This window comes from Melozone crissalis, unplaced genomic scaffold, assembly GCF_028551555.1.
Source record: "Melozone crissalis strain CALT ecotype California unplaced genomic scaffold, PUWL_Pcris_2 ptg000004l_1, whole genome shotgun sequence".
Taxonomy (NCBI): Eukaryota; Metazoa; Chordata; class Aves; order Passeriformes; family Passerellidae; genus Melozone; species Melozone crissalis.
The window spans coordinates 8,229,537-8,248,217 of NW_026535782.1; the positions used below are offsets into that span (position 1 = coordinate 8,229,537).

Here is an 18,681-nt window from a genome sequence, read left to right on the forward strand (position 1 = left end):
CAAAGTAACAGAGTAAGCAGTATTAAAAATCTTGTATTTATGTACCAAAATAAGTTATACTTGCAGTTTAAATTATTTGTGAGATTAAACATTGACATTAACTTAAACTTATGCTTGATGAACCTTTTGGGATATGTTGGTCAGATTTTAAAGTCTAAAAATTCAAAGCCTTCATTGCTATAAGCAAAATCATGTGAGAAAAATATTACAAAGCTGAAGGACAGGTACCGTTAGCAATTATGTTTTGATGCTACATCCTTTAATAAGTAAATATTTTAGTTCACACCTTGGGTAGATAATACTTTGTTTGCTTTCTGTTTTAATTTTCTAGAGGCTGAGTTGTTACCGTGGAGCATATTTGTTTGTTTTTTTCACATTCATTTTGTTGATAAAATTCATCTTGAAGCTTGGCAGCATAATTTTTTTATGATTGCTTTTTTGTTGCCTGTTACAACTTAATAAGAGAGATTTAAAGAAAATTGTATGTAATATTTTTTCTTTTATAATAGTAAAAAATGAATCCAGAAAGTGCCATTTATAACGTCACTATGTACTATTTTAAAGTCTTGAATAAAATAAATGAGTAAAATGCTTCTGAAAATTTGGAGAGATGCTTGGGAATCTAATGCAGTGTCCAGGCTGTTTCAGTGGGACTAGTCCCACTGTCCTTTCAATGTATTTGGTCAATATTTTTTGATAAAGGAATTTGCAGAAATACTATACTAGATATTATACTGAGAATTTCAGTTGAAGATTTTGGGTTCAGTCACAAAAACCAGCCAGAAGGCTTTTCTTTGGATCAAAGCTGTCCTCCTGTTTTGATCTGCTTAAGGGTAGGGGTAGTGATGAGGGCACTCTTGTTTGCTTTGTCTTCTGTTGGAAATGTCTCAAGCTCCTGGTACTGCAGACTCAGTCCTTCCAGTGTCAGCATGGATTAGTGCAGCGTTGCTCACAAAAGCTGGAAGGAAAACAGCAAGTCATGTTTATTGACAGCAGTAAGAGATTTGAGCAGCTCAAACTTCAGTCTGGTGATGTCATGTCGCACAGGAAAAACACGAAGCTGTGCAGGTTGCATCAGGCTTTCGGGATGGGGAAAGCTGCTGAAGAGCAAGAGCTTTTTGAGCCCTTGAGCTGTATTTGTGATGGAGTAAGGTTTTCTAGAAAAATCCCCAATGCATTATTGGTAATATTGGAATTAATAAAGTTGCATGTAGGTGGTAATACCTTAAAATTTGCCTTACTTTCTGCCATTTTTTTCTTCATTTGCATTGCTACTGGATATTCTTGTAGGAGCTTTTCTAAGGAAGTGGCTGCTAGGAAAGCATTGATGGTTAGTGTCTGATATGCCTGAGATGGTGAAAAGTATAAAAATATTACTGTTGTAATATCTCATAATTGCTCAAGGTTCTTTAGGGTCAACATAAATATTTTGTTTTTCAGAGGTAAGAATAGTAGCATCAGAGGTAACCTCCAGAGAACCTTGATAAGGCAGATTGCAACAACTCTACGGGTGTTGCCATTCCCAGTGAGTCTTTTGCTTTATGCTGCTGTCTTCAGTCAGTGGTCTGGTGTGAAGACTTATTATTAAAGCAGACTTTGTCTTGATCTGCAGTTGATTGTCAGCATCTTAAGAAGATTTATGTCAAAGATCTTGCCTTGATTCAGTGTTCTGAAAGACACTTAAGTTCTGAGCAGGCTGTGGCATCTGTGGAGTCATTTAGCATTCTCAGAACCGTGGTGTTACTCACAGGAAATATTTTTGCTAAATGTAATGAAGGCAGTCATGTTTAGTAGATGTAGATGTAGTAATGTAGTCTCTCATTCTGATCAGAGTTCACCAAAGCTGCACCTGATCATCACTATTAATTCTTTGTGTGCTAAGCAGTTGGTGGATGGGAATAGAAGTGGTCTGAAGAGTGTTTTTGGATTAGCTTGGTGAGTCTTTTGTATTAACAAAAGAAGCAGCTAGTCTTATTCATCCCAACAAGATCAAACTCCTGGTGATAGCTATCAAGTATTTAATGTATTTAATTAAAATTTGTGCATTATTAACATTTCCAGCTGTGATATTGAGTGACTAGCAATTTTCAGATACTTGGAATGATTAATGGTGTTGGCTTTTCAGTTGCTTTTGATATAAACCCCTTTATAAACCTGCAGTTTAGCACCATCATGACTATAGAGCCTCTGTGCTGGATGGAGCTGAAGAGCTGTTGAGTAATGTTTTCAGATGTTGTGCTTTTCTGTACTCAGACAAGATGTTGCTGCATTCAGCAACTGCCTGCATTGGTTTTGGTGGCATTATTAGTTTGTTTTAATGGAAGTTGAATGAAATGTGAAGCATGCAGACCAAAGAATGCTGTAAGCAGTCACATGGTCACGAAAAACTTGGTATAATTAAGTCATCATCACAAAGCAAGATTGAACATTCAGGCAAATTGCCATCCCTGAGTAGTGACTGATTCAGATAGTGTTGCTGTGCAATGAAAGTGTTTTCATGAGTAAGATTTTTGCAGGACAACAAATGAAGGAAAATAACAGTCCCAGCTATTTCCTAGCCTCTAATAGGAATAATGGTGATCAAAAATTAAGCATTTTGTTGCTTGTTTCTTGTTTTGTAGAATGTGATTTAATGTGTTTTAATGATGGGAGAAGGGGAAGCAGACAGCCATGTGTCTTGAGTATCTTGATAATGGTTGTGCTAGAAAGTTGGATGATGTTCTTGACTCTGTGTTATGATTTAACTCTGTCATGCCTAAACCTGTTAGCTTGGAGAACAAGGAAGGTAATATCTCATGCTTATTACTAAATGTATTTTTGGTATTTCTACTTATCATCTTAGTCAACAAGACCACCTATTAGAAAACATGTGACTGAACATGTGACATATTTGTTCATTCTCAGCTCTTATGGTGTGTTCCTTGAGGGAAAGAAAAGGTTTTGGAAATAGTTTGCTTGAAAATTTATTTGTTGTTATTATTAAGAAGAAAGTAGGTTTTTCTTAGAACAGACAAGGCTCTGGTATAAATTCAATCTAATCAGAAATCTTCACAAAACTTCTACATTATATTGATGTAATCATCCCCTAATTTACAGAAGTAGGAATTTGGGGATTGTAGAGTTTTTATGTACTGAAAAAAAAAAATTCAGCAATATCTTTATTGGATGGTTTAATATGCTTTTCTCAAATTACCTATTGTATTTAATTTTAGAGTTCATTGTAATCTGACCACCAACTTTGTCCCAAAAGGCACATGAGAACCTCTCTCTATCTGGAAGTGACATATGTAGCCTAAAACATACTTCATGAGAGGATTTCTTTGAATTACGTATTGGCAGTGTGTCAGTAAGCACTTTCTTGTTATTTGAGAAGTTGGAATAAGCAACCATTATTTTTTATTATTGTTCATACTTAGATTTTGCTTTAATCCTTCAGTATAAATATCTGATATATATGTGTAGAGGTATTCTCACTACTTTTTTCAGTTGTGAAATGGTAGACTAGCACTTACTGCTTTCTGTAGGTCTGCCTTGAAGTATTAATTTGATAACTTTTATGAAAGCTAATAATATGATAAAGCTAAAGCAAATTAATTAAACAATGACACAACTATTATACAGCTTTTTCAGATATTTGAAGTCCATGGACTAAAAGCTCTAATGATTGTCTCAAGCTTTGTATTTCAGTATATTTGATAACCCATGAATATCTGCAGAAAAGGATGTCATTGTACTCTTTTTAATGAACTAACAATTTCATACCAAATATTCAGCAGTACCTCTGTTTAGAATAAAGGGCTACATGTAAATGAGGCTAGTGCAGAAATTATATTTAAACAATGCTGACAGTTCTTCTATTGTGCCCATTAATTAATTTCCCAGTATCGCTGTTCTCTGGGAACGAACTGTAAAAATAATTAAAATGATACATGAGGTAAATAATTCTGAAATTCAAAAGGTGAAATAGGGAATTAGTTTAGTAAATATTAGTCATACTGCTTATTTGTGCTCATTTGCCTTTTAAAAGCAGGTTGGTGATGAAGAGTGGTGTGGTTTTGGTTCCCATGATCTGCTGAAGTTCTCACAGGTGGAAAAGTTGTCATGTTCTTTTTAGATTGTGCTTGTGCAATTGTGCTTGTCCCTATATCCAATCAGTAGTTTGCTTAAAGCAGGTTGGCATTTGTGTAAAGATATTTTGCCTTGCAGCAAAGTACTTCAGAATTAAATCAGTTGCAGCTGATCATATTTATTAATGATCTGGATTTAGTTTGTGCTTTTTGAGTTAAATCATACTTTTAAATGGAATTCTGTGACTAAAAGCAGTGTTGATTTTAGTGTGACATAGCTTTGCTTTTTTTTCCCACCACATTTTTGGTCGACTAATTGCTGTCAAGTCCTGACTTGAGACAGAATTTGAATGTTTAAGAACAAATTAAATTAGTGATTTCAGAGAGAATGAATGGGGTTTTAATTAGAAGGAAACTTCAAAACAAATTTCTTTCCAGCTGGACAGTCATGTCTGAATAAATGAAGCCCAGCTTTCAGCTTAGCTTAAAATATAAGAACTTTTGTGATACATATTCTTTCTATCATTGAATGGTGAAACAAAGATGAAATCTAAATTTTGGTATCCCAAATGTGCCTGACTTTGAAAATATTTTGTCTGGATATTTTCAGTCAAATCTGCCGGGTAACCTATTAAAAAAGAAATAGCCCACAGGTTTTAGCAAGTTTTTTCTGTGACTTCACCTATGCTGGGGAGGCAGATAGTTGGTCACTTCTGGGTTTATCCCTATTTTATTGCTCCTCAGTGCTTCCATAACTTCACACCTGTAGGAGGGATTTTAAATTTGGGTGGGGCAATCTCCGCAAATTAAAGATGCAAAGTGAATTTTCTGGGAAATAGCTAGAGAATTAAACTTTTCAAGCAGTGGAAGTTTTTGAAAAGGCTGTTGGTAGTGTTGCCTTCTCATATGCTCTTACAGCTTCTGTGATCTGTCTGCCCAAGCCTTTTCTGAGGAAAAGACTCAGGATTAAGGTTTGTAGGGAAATGCTTCACCTTTATATATATGAGAAACAGAATTAGTGTATGCTTGTATTTCATGCTGTTAGAAGAAGTAAATGACATAGTGGTGTTCGGTGTTAATGAGGCAGAGATTCGCTACTTTGAGTCATTACACTATGTCATGGTTTGGGAAGATAATTAGGAACCATATTAATGGCTCTAACCTAAATAGTTTGTTTTTTAACACATCAGCTATGTGAACAAAGGAAGTATAGCTGTAAGTAATCAACTGCTCTCTAAAACCTAAACAGTATAAATTATCTATTGTTATTAATGTGGGTTTATAATGCTGTGTGGCTCCTACTTGTTAATGCACTGAAATCAACCTGGGAGAGTTTCATAAGTTCTTGCTGCTGGTTCTTCCATTCTCATTGACAAACAAATTACTTGCAGAAAGTAATTTTTTGTTCCTACTAGAGGAACAAAATGTAAAATACATATATTAGATTGGGGTTTTATATACAGCCCTCACTATTGTTATGTAAAATCACAGTGGTTGAACTATTGCTGGCAGAATTCATGGTCACATTGCCACATCCCTGTTTTGCTATGTTCTATGTAGTTATAACTGCTAGGTAAAATGAAAGTTGTCTGTCTTTTCAAATTGTAGAAATTCAAAGCAGCAAATTAGTAATAGTGTCTTTGTACAGCAAGTACAAAGAACAGCTCATGGTCACTCTTCACTACAGATAACAAGAGGCTTATTAACATGGGAAATTAGAGAAAAGAAATTGTATTTTCTGATAGTCTCACCATCCCTAATGCTTCTGTGTCTATCTAGGTTCTTTTCAAAATAATGTTAGAAATGAATGTTGCAAAGTGTTTCCCTTGTGTAGAGTTCAGCATCCTCTTGCATTTGTATCCAAGGCATTTTTCAAGAAAACTGCTTTCCTCCACTTTCTTCTGTCAATATGCAATTCAGCAAGAAAAGGCTTTAAGGGAGCTGCATAAGAAGCTCCATTCCTTTCCTGTGTGCAAAGGTAATAAACCACCACACAAGAGGAGGAAAAATAGCTGTAAAAGATGACAGTTCAGTGTTGAATGTGAAAGTGTTTGATTGAGTGAGAATCCACTTGACATCCTAGTCATGACTGAACTCTTTAAAAACTTCTTGGTGAATTCTTTAAAAGAACCAAATGAGAAACATTGATTTTTGCTTTCCACCACAGTGTATTCTGGAAAAGCTAGGACAGAAAAGTCAAATACACACTTTGTTAGTTATTTTTTTAATCTATTTGAATTGAGCATGTTAGCAAGTGAAGAGGGCAGTAATTTAAACTCCATTCTGAACATACAAGGTCATGTGGAAATTTATATGAAAGATGCTTCATAAAACTAAATTATTAGTTGAAGAGTGCATAAATCGGGTAAATAGTAATTATCACTTATATTTGACATTGATTCATAGTCTTAACATGAATTTTGCATGCCACATAGAGCATTCCAACAGGGCAAGGTATTGATCCAAAACAGTTCCAGCAGTGGTCTGTCTTCTTTGTGGCTGGGATTTCACAGCAGAGGTTTATATCAGAAGTCGTATTTTAAGAATTGTTGCCATGTTGTTGGTGACTAGATCAGAGAGGCCAATGACTAAATTGTTGTGAAAACTGATCTTCATCTTGTTTTCAGCATAAATTTGCCAAATCTAATGGAAGATTTTGATAGGTAATTTCTTTGAATATGCCTAGCAGAAATAGGGAATGTGTACACAGTTCTTGTAACATTTTATTTAAAAATAGCTCTTCTATAAGGGATTTAGTGAACTCTAAGGGTTGAGGTATTTGCATATTTTTTTGGCTGTGACAGATATTTCTAGCTTGATGTTATGACCTGGAAATGTTACTTTCCATTAAAGATTTTGAAATGGTATGAAATATGTTTGGATCAGATTTTATTTTATGCAAAGATCAAACCTGCCCATAAATTTTCATGTTAATTGATGGATGTTCACATTAGAAACAGCTGCTTGTAGACCTTACCTATAGGTTATGTTTGGTTTGTTTCTTTTGGGTTTTTAAATCATAAAAAATCCAACTTTGTTGCTGCATTTATGGTAAGAATGGATTCAGCTTAGACAAGTGCTCTTGGTCACTTACTACTTTTAGAATCATCCTCTTGGGAATAGACATAGTGAAGCAAAAACAATGATACAAGACAATCCAAAAAGTGCAAACTCAGCAAAAGTGTTGTTAATAGGTATTTTCGCATATAACTGTGAAAAAACTTCAACCTGTATAATGAATAAAATTAAATTTTTTAGCACTTTTTGAATAATTGAAATTTCATTTTATAACTGACTGGAAAACTAAGAAGCAGAGAAGGGATCATCCAACATGGGCTGGTAGGCTGCTGTGTGCAATAAAAATAGTTGTAGTCTGCAAAGTATTCCAGTGTCTTTTAGAATGCCAAGATTAAGGTGACTTCAGTGTTCTCTAAACTTGATTGTAATATTCTTTCACCATGACTAATTATGTCATTTTAAGAAAGTCTTGACATGATTTTTGTAGGGGAAAATCACACCTCACAAAGCTTGAGAGCCAGTGAACACGTGTACCAGGCTGATGTAGAATATTGAAAACATGAAGAGGGTTCTTCACTAAAGGCTATTAAAGAAGAAACACAGCTGTGGAATTCAAGGGAATGCCCTTGTATGAATATTAATAACTGCCTGAAAGATAGAAAATAAATGTTAACAACAAGCAGGCAAGTTTCAAAATTAAAGGAAATAACATGTCATTCTTTTGCAATTTGTCATGAGGCTTAAGCTCTTTCTGCTGAAGAGATAAAAAAGGGATAGAAGAGCAACTGAGACAGCAAAGTTTGCTGACAGCACCATGCTACTAAGAGTAGTAAAGGTGAGAGGTGGACAGCAAAGAGTCACAGGACTTCATGTTTCTGTTAAATGTGTTAGCCTGGCATAAATAGCATGAAATTTGGTGTGGACTAAATAAAGTGAAATAAAGTGATATTGTGTGTTTGGACCAATCCTAGCTTTAGTAGTATAATTATGGGCTTCGAGGTAGCTTCCTACAGTCAAGCACCAGAGAAAAATACAAGCTCAGTAGCAGTCAAGAATAGAAAAATAAAAAAATCCCCCAAAGGTTCGGAATTACTGGAAAAGGTAAGAAGAACAAAATACCATTATGAACACTATGGGAGTTACATTCTTTCTGCAATTTACGTGCTATACACAGGTCAGACCCTATTTCAAAATGAGAAAACTATAGGAAAGGATGGTTAAGAAGGCTGAGCAAAGGGGGTGGAACTGGTACATGAGGAACAGTGAAATAAGCAAAAGAGTTCTACTCTGCAGAAGAGAAAGAAATATTAATGGAAATGATGTGGAAAGAAATATTAATGGAAATTAATGTGGAAAGTGAACAGGAAGTGATTCATACTCTTTCACTGCAACGATCTGAACTACTTTGACTGAAACTACCAGGTTTAAACCAGACATGCTTTATGGCATGCACTCGTGTTTTGGAATTCTTTGTTCCAGGACTTGGTGATTTTTACCAAAAGCTTACAGTTGCAAAAAGATTTCGGAAGTTAAGACAAATCCATTAACTTCTATAAAATGGACATATTCTGCAGCTTCTCCTAGGAGATCTCTGAACATGAAACCTTTGAAACCTGGAGTATTCTGGGGAGGTACTGCTATATCTTGCACTCCTGTACTCAGTCATCTGCTGTTGGTCATTGCTGGTGAGAGGCTCATTACTGTCATGGACCTCTCTGGTGTGCTCCTGCTTGTTTCTTCTCAGACTGGAACTCCTGAGTCTCATTTGACAGTGAGTTGAGTCTGAGCCTAGGAAGTCAAGGCTCCTGGTTGATCAAAAATGCAAAAGTTGGAGGAGCAGCCAACATATTCCACTTTTCATGATGTTCATGTGTTGGCTTCTTTCTGTTTTTCTGCCGTAGATTGCTTGGATATTTTGACAAAAATTATTTAAATCTCTTTTCACCTAAACTGTCTGTTCTTTGTAATGTGGTAGAAATGGAGTTGCTTAAGGTTGCTTTATTCATGTGTAATTATTGAGTGTTTGGAAGTCCTTGTGTCTGAGCTATTACTTGAGTAATGAAATGTGGTTTTAATACCTAACCCTGACAAAATTTCATAGCTTTAATTATTCTGAGTACTTAAACAATAATCTTGTGTTGTATATAAATACAAATATGCAATGAAATTTGTATATAAATACAAATATAATAGCATGAGGTATTACACTCCCTAAATGTTGAAGTATCCAGGGTGGAAGGCTGCTTAGACTAATCACTGTCAAGTCAATAATCAGTGTAGTCACACAACAAAATTTGCATTCTTTTGGTGGTTGTCAAATTCAAGAAGTTTAAGGAGTACAGTCCAAAGAATGCCTTTTTTTTCAGCTGCAGAGGAGATCCAGCATTTGCAGGGCAGTGAGATACTTGTGATGTTAACAATCTAAATGATTTTTATTGATAATGACAGATGGTTCTTAGATAATGTGCTCAGAGTCATCTGTAATATGTTCAGAATAAGTCCTCTGGAAGGTTGTACATCTGCCTTGAGATTTTTTTTCTGAAATATTTAAATCAAGGTCATTGTTTATACTTGATTTTAAATAGCTTTTAGCTGGTAGTCTGCATTTCTGTACATTTAGAGATCAAACTGTTTGTAACTTCAAAAGCTGCAAATGGAAAAGTGTAATAGGTATCAGGTGTTAGAAAAGGCAATTATGCATTAGCTGTTTTACTCAATTTCTCAAACTGTCTAAAACTATCCATTGGAAATACTTTGTACCTAGACTTATCTCTGAAGCATGATGAATTTTTAAATCTGTAGGGGATATGCATTTTTTCTCTAATGAATTGCATTTTTATGCCTATTTTGTTTCATTTAAAAGAGCTTCATTTTGAAGAAACTTTTATTGGTGAAAAAAACCAGAAAAATCACAAGACAAAGTACAGATTTTTATACACGTCCAGATAATTCTTCTACAATTCCTTAAAAGTATTTCCAAAAGTAGCTAATTCTTATTTTCAGTTCCAAGTGCACTTTTAAACTTAAAAGCTTCCCTCCAAGTAGTTGGCATTGTCTCTTTTCTGGAACCTCACTGATTTGGTGGGCCAGATGGTCTGTGGTTTCTGTAGCTGTTTACAAGGTGTTCTACAAACCTCTTGTACCACACTCTGCTCTTTTATCAGTCAAGGCTAGAGGAGAAACAATAGTAGTAGTAGGAGAGTATTTTTCCTTTGTCACTTGTTATAGCTTAGAGGTTTATTTATTGCACAAATATTAAATACCATGTTGTTTTAGGTTAAATAGCAATAAAATAGGTATTTTATCATGTTATTCTTTATGTAAGAAATTGTTTCAGTTCACTATACTTGAGCAGAACACTGTATTTTTGTAAAGAGTAAACTTCAGTTTTGAAATGACCAGCAAATGAAAAAACTTGCTACATTTTTAAAGCACTATAATTAGATCTTGTAAATTATATAGATATCAGCAATTCAATTCACCTCCATTTGTCAGATTATGTAGTTGAATTTCATAATTATTATTTTCAGATTTTATTTTAATGAGATTTTACATAGCATTATTTCACAGTCATAACATTGATAATTTAATATCATAATTATTTTTTCAGTCTTAGTGGTATAGAAAATAAAATCTGAGATTAACTTGATAATATGAGCAAATTTAGTGATGTCTTTTAATGACCTCATCACAAAATTTTCTCAACTCTTATGTGAAATTATAAAATACTAATTTCCAAGGGGAGTTTTATAAAGGGATGGAATCTGCTGACTCGCACCAGAACAGAAAGCTGCAGATCTGAATACAAAACTGGGCTGTACATGTTTCATCTTATGTTTTCTTCCTATAGTGAAAACATCTAATTCAGTTCAGTATAATACAAGGTATTTTTATTTTTACAATGATTAATAATTTCCTATATCAAAATTTATTCTTCAAAAGCTACTGCTAGTAGAGGAGTTGACTTAATAATGGAGATGAAACATATGTTCACACCACAGTGTTGAGCTGGACAGTACAGTATTTCATACCAGATATAAGCTAATGGATAACACCAGAAATGGAAAACACATCAATAAAGAATGGATTTAAATATGAGAAATGGAAGCTGCCTCATCTCTGTCCCTGTTACAGATAATAGAAATGAATAGGTTTGGCATGGATTAAATGCAAGCATGTTTGTGATACAAAGAGAGACAGATGTGGCTGACATTTGCAGTTAGAAGTAAATGTCATAAAATACACTTGGGGCATATGGTGATCAAAAGTATTATTATTTATGTATTGAAAGGATGATCTATTTTTATTTTTTCTAGTCTGAACCAGAGGGTTTTTCTCACTTCCACTTGTACGTCTGTGCTGCCTTCCTTGTCAGGTGGAGGAAAGAGATCCTGGAGGAGAAAGATTTTCAAGTAAGTGAAAAGGATATTTTTCAAGCACAGGGTGCCATTTCTTAGATTTACCTTCCTAACATTACTCTGGGGATGAATTTAAGACAAAACAGGAGCAGCAAGACTGACGATATCTTACTGTTAGAGTTGCACCAAAACTGTTAGACCTGAAGTGATGGACTACAAGCAGTAGGAGATGTCTTTTCTTTGTCCACTCTGGAAAAAAATGCTGTTTTAACTGAGGGAGACTTTGAAAAGATGATTTCTGGGGATGTTGTAACCTTGGTATTTCACAGAGATTGTTGAAAAGGTAAAGTTTGTTAATCTTAAATATGTCACTGAAGAATTTATTTGTAATTTCTCATCGGTATAATACAACATTCTCTAACAAGGTCATGTTCATTTTTCCAAAAAAGCTGGACAAACAGTCTTTTAAAATAAGGAGCCTACCTTTCATTAGGAATTAAAAGGACTTCAGGCCTCTATGTTTCAAAACCTTTTCAGCAAAAAGCATATCAGGATGTTGTTTGTAAGAAGATTTGAATATGGTAGATAGGCAGATCTTTTGCATACATCCATAGAAGTCCAATTATTTTTGTGAACTGGTGACAGTTCACTTTCATAGAAATATTTATATTGAATTTTACCCTATGATACACATTGAATGCCTAAAAGGCTTTAAAGTCTCGTTTGAAGGCTGAATGTGAATAGCCTGTGCTGCAAAGCCCCCACCATTGCCTACCCAGGGGAAATGGCCCATTACCAGCTTATTTTCTCTCCAGCTGACTGAACTCTGTGGCCCTCTACAAATGAACCATTGTGCAAATTTGTGTATCACTTCAATCTATTTTATCTTCATGAAAGGATTTATTCAGAGCTGTCGTGGCCTGTCTTTGAAATGAATAAATCCCTAAGGGCACAACATAACAGCTTTAATTTCTACTACCTTCTAACGCTGTCAGATTTTCTCAATTTATGGTACTTTGTCAAAATCATCTCTAATGTTGGTATCCATACCTCTCGATTACAATTGCTCACTGTTAATCCTCCCTATTAAATTGTTAATGTTGATGTCCCACACCAAAGGCCATAATTTTCCTCTACCAAATCTATTACAACTATGCTTCAAGTGAATAATGCCATGGTATAGTACCATGAAGTCTTGTTTTGTTCTCCTTACACACATTCAGATTTGTTTACTTATTTAATAGCTAAGGCATTTCTGTATGGTTTAATTTCTTTATAGGCCATGTGAACTAGAATATAAAGTACAGAAATCAGGAATACACTGGAATGCATTTATCACACTGCTTTGGATTGCTTACAACATGGAAATGCAATTGGTAATTTTGAGGGTCTGTAGATCCATGCTAGTTTTATCACCATCATATGTTATCACTAAAAGCCTTGGCCTTCTTTATTGTACAACATGACCTTTTAAAATGGCTGAACTAAAGTGTTATCAATTCTCTAAATGATACTTCTGTCCCACAGGCAAGAATAATATCCATTATTCTTCTGCTTTGTTAATAATAGCTGTAGATCAGTGCCTAGTCTTCAAAGTAATAAGCACTTAAACTACATTGGAAAATTGGGGAGTTCAGTATGTGCTGTCTGAAGCACTCTGAGTGCATTGAATTCACATTATTGAGAAGTCACAGCTATAGCACATTCTGTACAGAAGATTTTTGTTCTGTAAACTGTATCAAGAACCACATGCATTCAGTCATTTCTCTTGCACATAGCGTGGTCTGTGTCTGTTTTTCTGCATATGACAAGAATAAGGGAAGTTTCTCCTAGCTGTCAGTCAGAGGGCCTGGTTCTTTGCTACTGGCTGTGAAAACTCCTGCTCTTCTTTTACGTGTCTGCTTGACCTCTTTCAGTAGAAATACAGACCTCACAGGAATTTTAAGTTGGAATAATTTTCCAAGAACATCAGATATGGCACTGTGCATCAGAGGAGACACTGAACAGATTTTGAATGAAAGACCAATTTTAAAGGAATTGGTTATGCAATACTTTTATTCTTATTATTTGATGAAGTATATTATCAGTAATATTACAGACATGACAGCGATAGAAAATACTCTTTGCTCTTAGAATACTTGTTTTCATTCTTTTAAGTATGTCTGAAACCAAGCAATCAGTAAAAGTATGATTTTTATTCTTCCTAATATGAACAGATTAATTGACTTAGATACTAAATGTTCATCCTTCTATATTTCCTTATTACAGACACACAGTGTGTGTGACTGTAGTTTTGGGGACTTCTTTTGTTTATTGTCAGGTAGCAGAGAAATAAATTTTGAAATGAAAGAAGTTAGGCTGGACTCACTATAGAGTGATACAACCTGAAAATTGCTTGGTATTTGGTTTATATCTGTAGAATTAAATATTGAGATATTAAGGGAAGTAAGTTTTGATAAGGGAAGGTTTGAAAAAATAAATATTTCAACTCAGGTCTCCATATGTTCAAATGTTCTTGTGTATATATTATATGTATGGATTGTAGATGTACATGTATATACCTAAACAGGTGTATATATAGACTTGGAACACAGGCATATAAAACTGTGTTGATTTTTTTTCATTGTAAGATGATAATCAAGTCATGATGATAGTTGTCCTCTTTTGAATCATTTGAATAAGTCATTGCTCTCACTGCCGTTTATTTGGTTAAGTACAAAATATCAGATGGTTTTATTTTCCTAGGAGTTTAAAACTGCTTACATTTTGTCCTACTTATTCAATAATCTTTCTAGTAAGCTACAATCCCATTTTGAAATTTGCTATTTAATGCAACGAGCTGTGTGATGCAATGCTCTGTAATGAGGACAAAAATTACTCCATTCAGCAATTTTTAAATTCCCCAGAGTCACTTTTTGTTACCAGTGAAATTAAACTGACATGTTTTCAGGGAGATGTTTTAAATATTTTATGCCCATGTATAATACAAAGTTTAACTTTATGGAAAAGAGTTCTTTTAGTTTTCATTACAGCTTGTTATTCTCTCTTGGTTCTCACTTCTAGCGAGTCCTCTTTATCTAGATAGGTGCCCCACAAACCCAGGTACAGGGAGGAAGTTCGGATGGCTCTGTTACTCTGTTCATAGTTCAGATCAGCAGTTTATACTTCACATGTGGGGGAGCAGAGAACACAATGGCTAGGCAGTAAATGGCAGAAATTTTAATCCTGCTTTACATTTTCCCTTGTAACCAGTGTGATGTTTTATGGACAAACAGGTCATTCTTGGTTTCTGACATTTCTGTTCATGATAGGAATATTCTGTGTTAATTTCCTGGTTCCATACTAGTGTCAGACAAAAAAAAAAGAAAAAAGCCGTAAGTTTAATATAAATATATATTAAAATATATATATATACTTTTTAAAATGTGATACATTATGCCTTTTGAATACAAAATGTGCAATTCATTTAGCTTAAGTATCTAAATGTGCAAGTAATGAAAACTTTTCTACTCATCAGCATGTCTCAGACTTTGGCTTGCTGTTATTAATTTTCCTAACTACAGCCATAAATCCAAAATTCTCCAGAATTCTTGAGAGGTGTGGATAGCTGATGCTGTTAAGTGCTAAAATATTCATGATTTTGAACATATTTGGAATTAAAATATTAGTAGAAAATATGGCTACTGAGTTGGAATGTACAAAAGATCTGAAAGATTTTTACAGAAACTAGACTTCAGGGACTAGATTCAACTGTTGAACTAAATATAAGCTAATGGTAATTATAATTAAGTTAGTAATAGTTGAATTCATACTGGCTTATCTGTTAGATTTGTACTTTAAGGTAGTTATCACTTTGTTGACATAGCTGAGCTACAAAAATATATTCAGTATGTTGTAGCAAGGAATCTCTCTTGCAGATCTTTTCTTATTCATGATTTTAAGGTATAGGCTTTTCTGTCTGTCTAAAAGACATTTTCACCCGTGCTGTCACCAACTCACGTCTTTATTACTGCATTGTCCTTTTCTTTGTCATTGACAAATGCATTTTTGCTCCAATTATATTCACCCAGACTGCAAAGAAGCTGTAAAGATAATTTTTCAGTCCATCATTTTTTCTTGCTTTCTTGCTCTGCATCTCCCTTAGCTCCCTCTTTTTCAGAGCACCAAGGAAAACTTAGGCATTTTCTCTTTTGAGGCCTTTAATGGACTAATACTGACACCTTACATGGCACCTGAGATTCAGCAGTGAGATGCTGACTGCAGTCTATCAGCCCGTGATGACAGCTCCATCACCCACCTGCACTCACAAGAAAGAGCAGTGCTGTCTCCACTTTGCCACCTTACTTAAATGGAGTGCCTAATGCAGATATTCAGCTACTTTGCTCTAAGCCATGCTAAGTTCTGTTTTTTTGCTATGCCCAGAATAGATTTGACAGGTTGGCTTGAGTCTGTTAGTAGCACTTAGAGTCACATTGATGAGTTTTGCGTTGCTTCTTTTTACTTTTCTGTGAATTTATTGTCTCTTGCTTTACACTTGAGCCATAAAATCTTCAGGATAGTGACTGTGCTTTATTCTTGTTTATATCATATTTTAAGTAATGATTATTCAATTATTATTTTGGATATAGGAAGTAAGTTTTATCGACTTGTTTACCAAAATGAATGCACACACAATTGTATGTCTTATTAGAAATTCAATAAATGCTGAATAACAAGATACTTAGAAGACAAATTCATGTCTGCTGCCTATATAGGTAATAGGCTTTATTTAAAAAAGTTTTATATTAATATCTTTCCTAGAAATTATCTACTGTAGAAACATGTCAGATATCAGAAATGTAATTTTGTACTATCTTTTTACACTTAACCACAGTAATATAGACTTCATTAGTCTTTTGTGATCTTTACATAGTTTATGATGCAAATTTTTAAATTTTACTTTTTCTGCCTGAAAGTATAGGAGTGCTTGCTTCATATCATATGAGGTGTAGCTAATAAATCTATTTTAATTTAGCTTCCTAAATTAAAATAGATTTATTATCCTATGTATTGTGCTAAAAAATTAATTTCCATTGCTCCTGCAGTAAAAAGAAATATTTTTAAATTAAAGAAAAAAAAAATTATGTTTCTGAAAGGATTAGTTTTTTGAACAGAGGAATGTTTGCCCTCCTTCTCTCTAAGCTCTATAATTAGATGATTTTGTGCCCTCATTCTTCTGGGTATGGAAGCTAATAGGGTCTTTTCGGTGGATGTTCCAAAACTTGTAAAGAACTAAAAACTGTGAACATGAAAATCTTCCTAACTGTAAAGAGCCTGACTACTACCACTGCTGTGATTTAATTCCCTGCTGAGAGCACTTTTGGAAGATGTTCAGTATATTGTACTGTGTTGCAAGAAACTGGACGCTCTGCTGCTTTAGACTTCGAAAGTCATAGCTGGCAACCGAACGTGAGATCACTTCTGAATCTCTGAGTACTGGCTGCAGACAGCTGGGATTCAACACTCTTGGATCATTCATGTTCAGAAGAGCCAATTTGCAATAATAACATTGCTGGCTTCATTTTTGCACGCAGGGCTTAATGAACAGAGAATGATGTGAGTGGTAATAGTTTAACTGCTCTGTTATCAACCCCACTCAACTTTGTCAAAAGCTTCTGCATATTTTGATTGTCATGGATATCTTGACTTGGCCTCCACATGTGAGGGTATTGCAAATTAAACAGAATGGTACAAAGATGTTTTAACATTCAGTCAGAAGGAGAGGTTTTGTCCCACAGAAATTATTATTGCAAAATTTTAATATTGAACTGAACTGTAACAGATAGACTGTAGGTCATCCTTCTTTTAACACTGGTACTTGTCTACTACTAGGAGGAGAACTTGCCCTCTGTCTGGAAAGCTACTGGAAAATTCTGACCAGTTTAAATGGTCCACTAAAAATGGCTTAAGAAGCATGAAAAAGAAAAAAAAATTGTAACTTTAACCTTACTTATCTCTTGCTATATGGCTTTCCATTTTCTTTTGATTATAATGTAGGCCGATTTTTCCTAAGTTATACATTGTTTTTCCTCAAAGTTTGGCTTCAAATGTGCAAAGCAGTTTAAAAAACAAACAAACAAACCAACCCCAGTGTTGATTTATATCTTATATAACTAGGAATGTGTGTATTTCACTCCTAAATTTGCCTCTTTTTCTTTGTTTTGCTTGAGTTTCTGGGCCAAGAGCCTATAGGAATAATATATTATCATGCCTGGCATGTTAAAAGTAATATTTAATATACTACCAGTAGTACATGTAAATTTTGTAATATCTGAATTTGAAATCTGCCCCTGTTTCTGTTGCCCTTTTTCCATCTAGCTCTCTCCCAGAAGTCCTCCTTCCTCCTCAAGATATTTGGAACAGTGGCACATAGTAAAATTACTAGCTATAGTACAATGATTTTGAATTACAAGTAGCTTAAATATATGTGTTTGCTACTGAAACTCAGAAGTTACTCTGTGATATGATGTATTCTAATATTATCAGACAAATCACAGCAGTCAGTGAGACTAAGCCCTGCTCTCCAAAGCTCTTGAGGAAAAACAGGAGTCCTTGAATACCTAATCACTGCAGCCATGACTTATCTTGGGAAATCTGTACAGTTGTTTTTTTGGTTTTTTTTTTTTTTTTTTGCACTGAAGTAGGTTGGTCAAAACAGGAAGAAATTTTCAAAATCCCTGCTGAAGGAGACCAGTTCCACAGGGCCAGCAGACTCTATTGGTAGAAATTTTATTTGGAATGCAGCATGAATAGTGGAAAACTGAAACCATGCTTATAAGGAACAGGACAAGGATCTTCAGCATTTGATATTAAGTAGAATAATATTTTTAAAAATTTTAAAGGTCTTAATACTTTATAAATATTTCTAACTGTAATCTTTGTTACAGTTAGAGTAATAAAAATTACTAAATCTTTATTTTGAGATTACTCAACAAGTGTTGAGATTTAGTAACTTAATTTTTAGCCTCACCTGTTTTAAGTGTAATTCCAAGGCACATGGCTTTTATGAAGTCACTTATTTCTCAGGAGTTTAAAAAAATCTGAAAATCAAGGTACTGGGAGATAGTAGCAACTGCTTCCTTCTCTAGCACACCAGTTGAGAGCATCTAAAAGGGAATGAGGTAGCTCACTGTGAAAGCTGCAGTGGCTCTTTCTAGAGGAAATGTGTAAGATGTAAGAAGAGTACAGAGAATTGTTTT

At 34.4% G+C, this 18,681-nt stretch overlaps 1 protein-coding gene across 1 annotated transcript in view; it reads left to right on the forward strand.

Annotated features, from left to right (window-relative positions):
• Positions 1–18,681, forward strand: part of TBC1D22A (TBC1 domain family member 22A) — a 139,530-nt gene that overhangs the window by 95,171 nt on the left and 25,678 nt on the right. Inside the window, exon 12 of the mRNA XM_054272937.1 lies at positions 11,402–11,497. Within this exon, the coding sequence (XP_054128912.1) occupies positions 11,402–11,497 (96 nt within the window). The remainder of the gene's footprint in view (positions 1–11,401; positions 11,498–18,681) is intronic.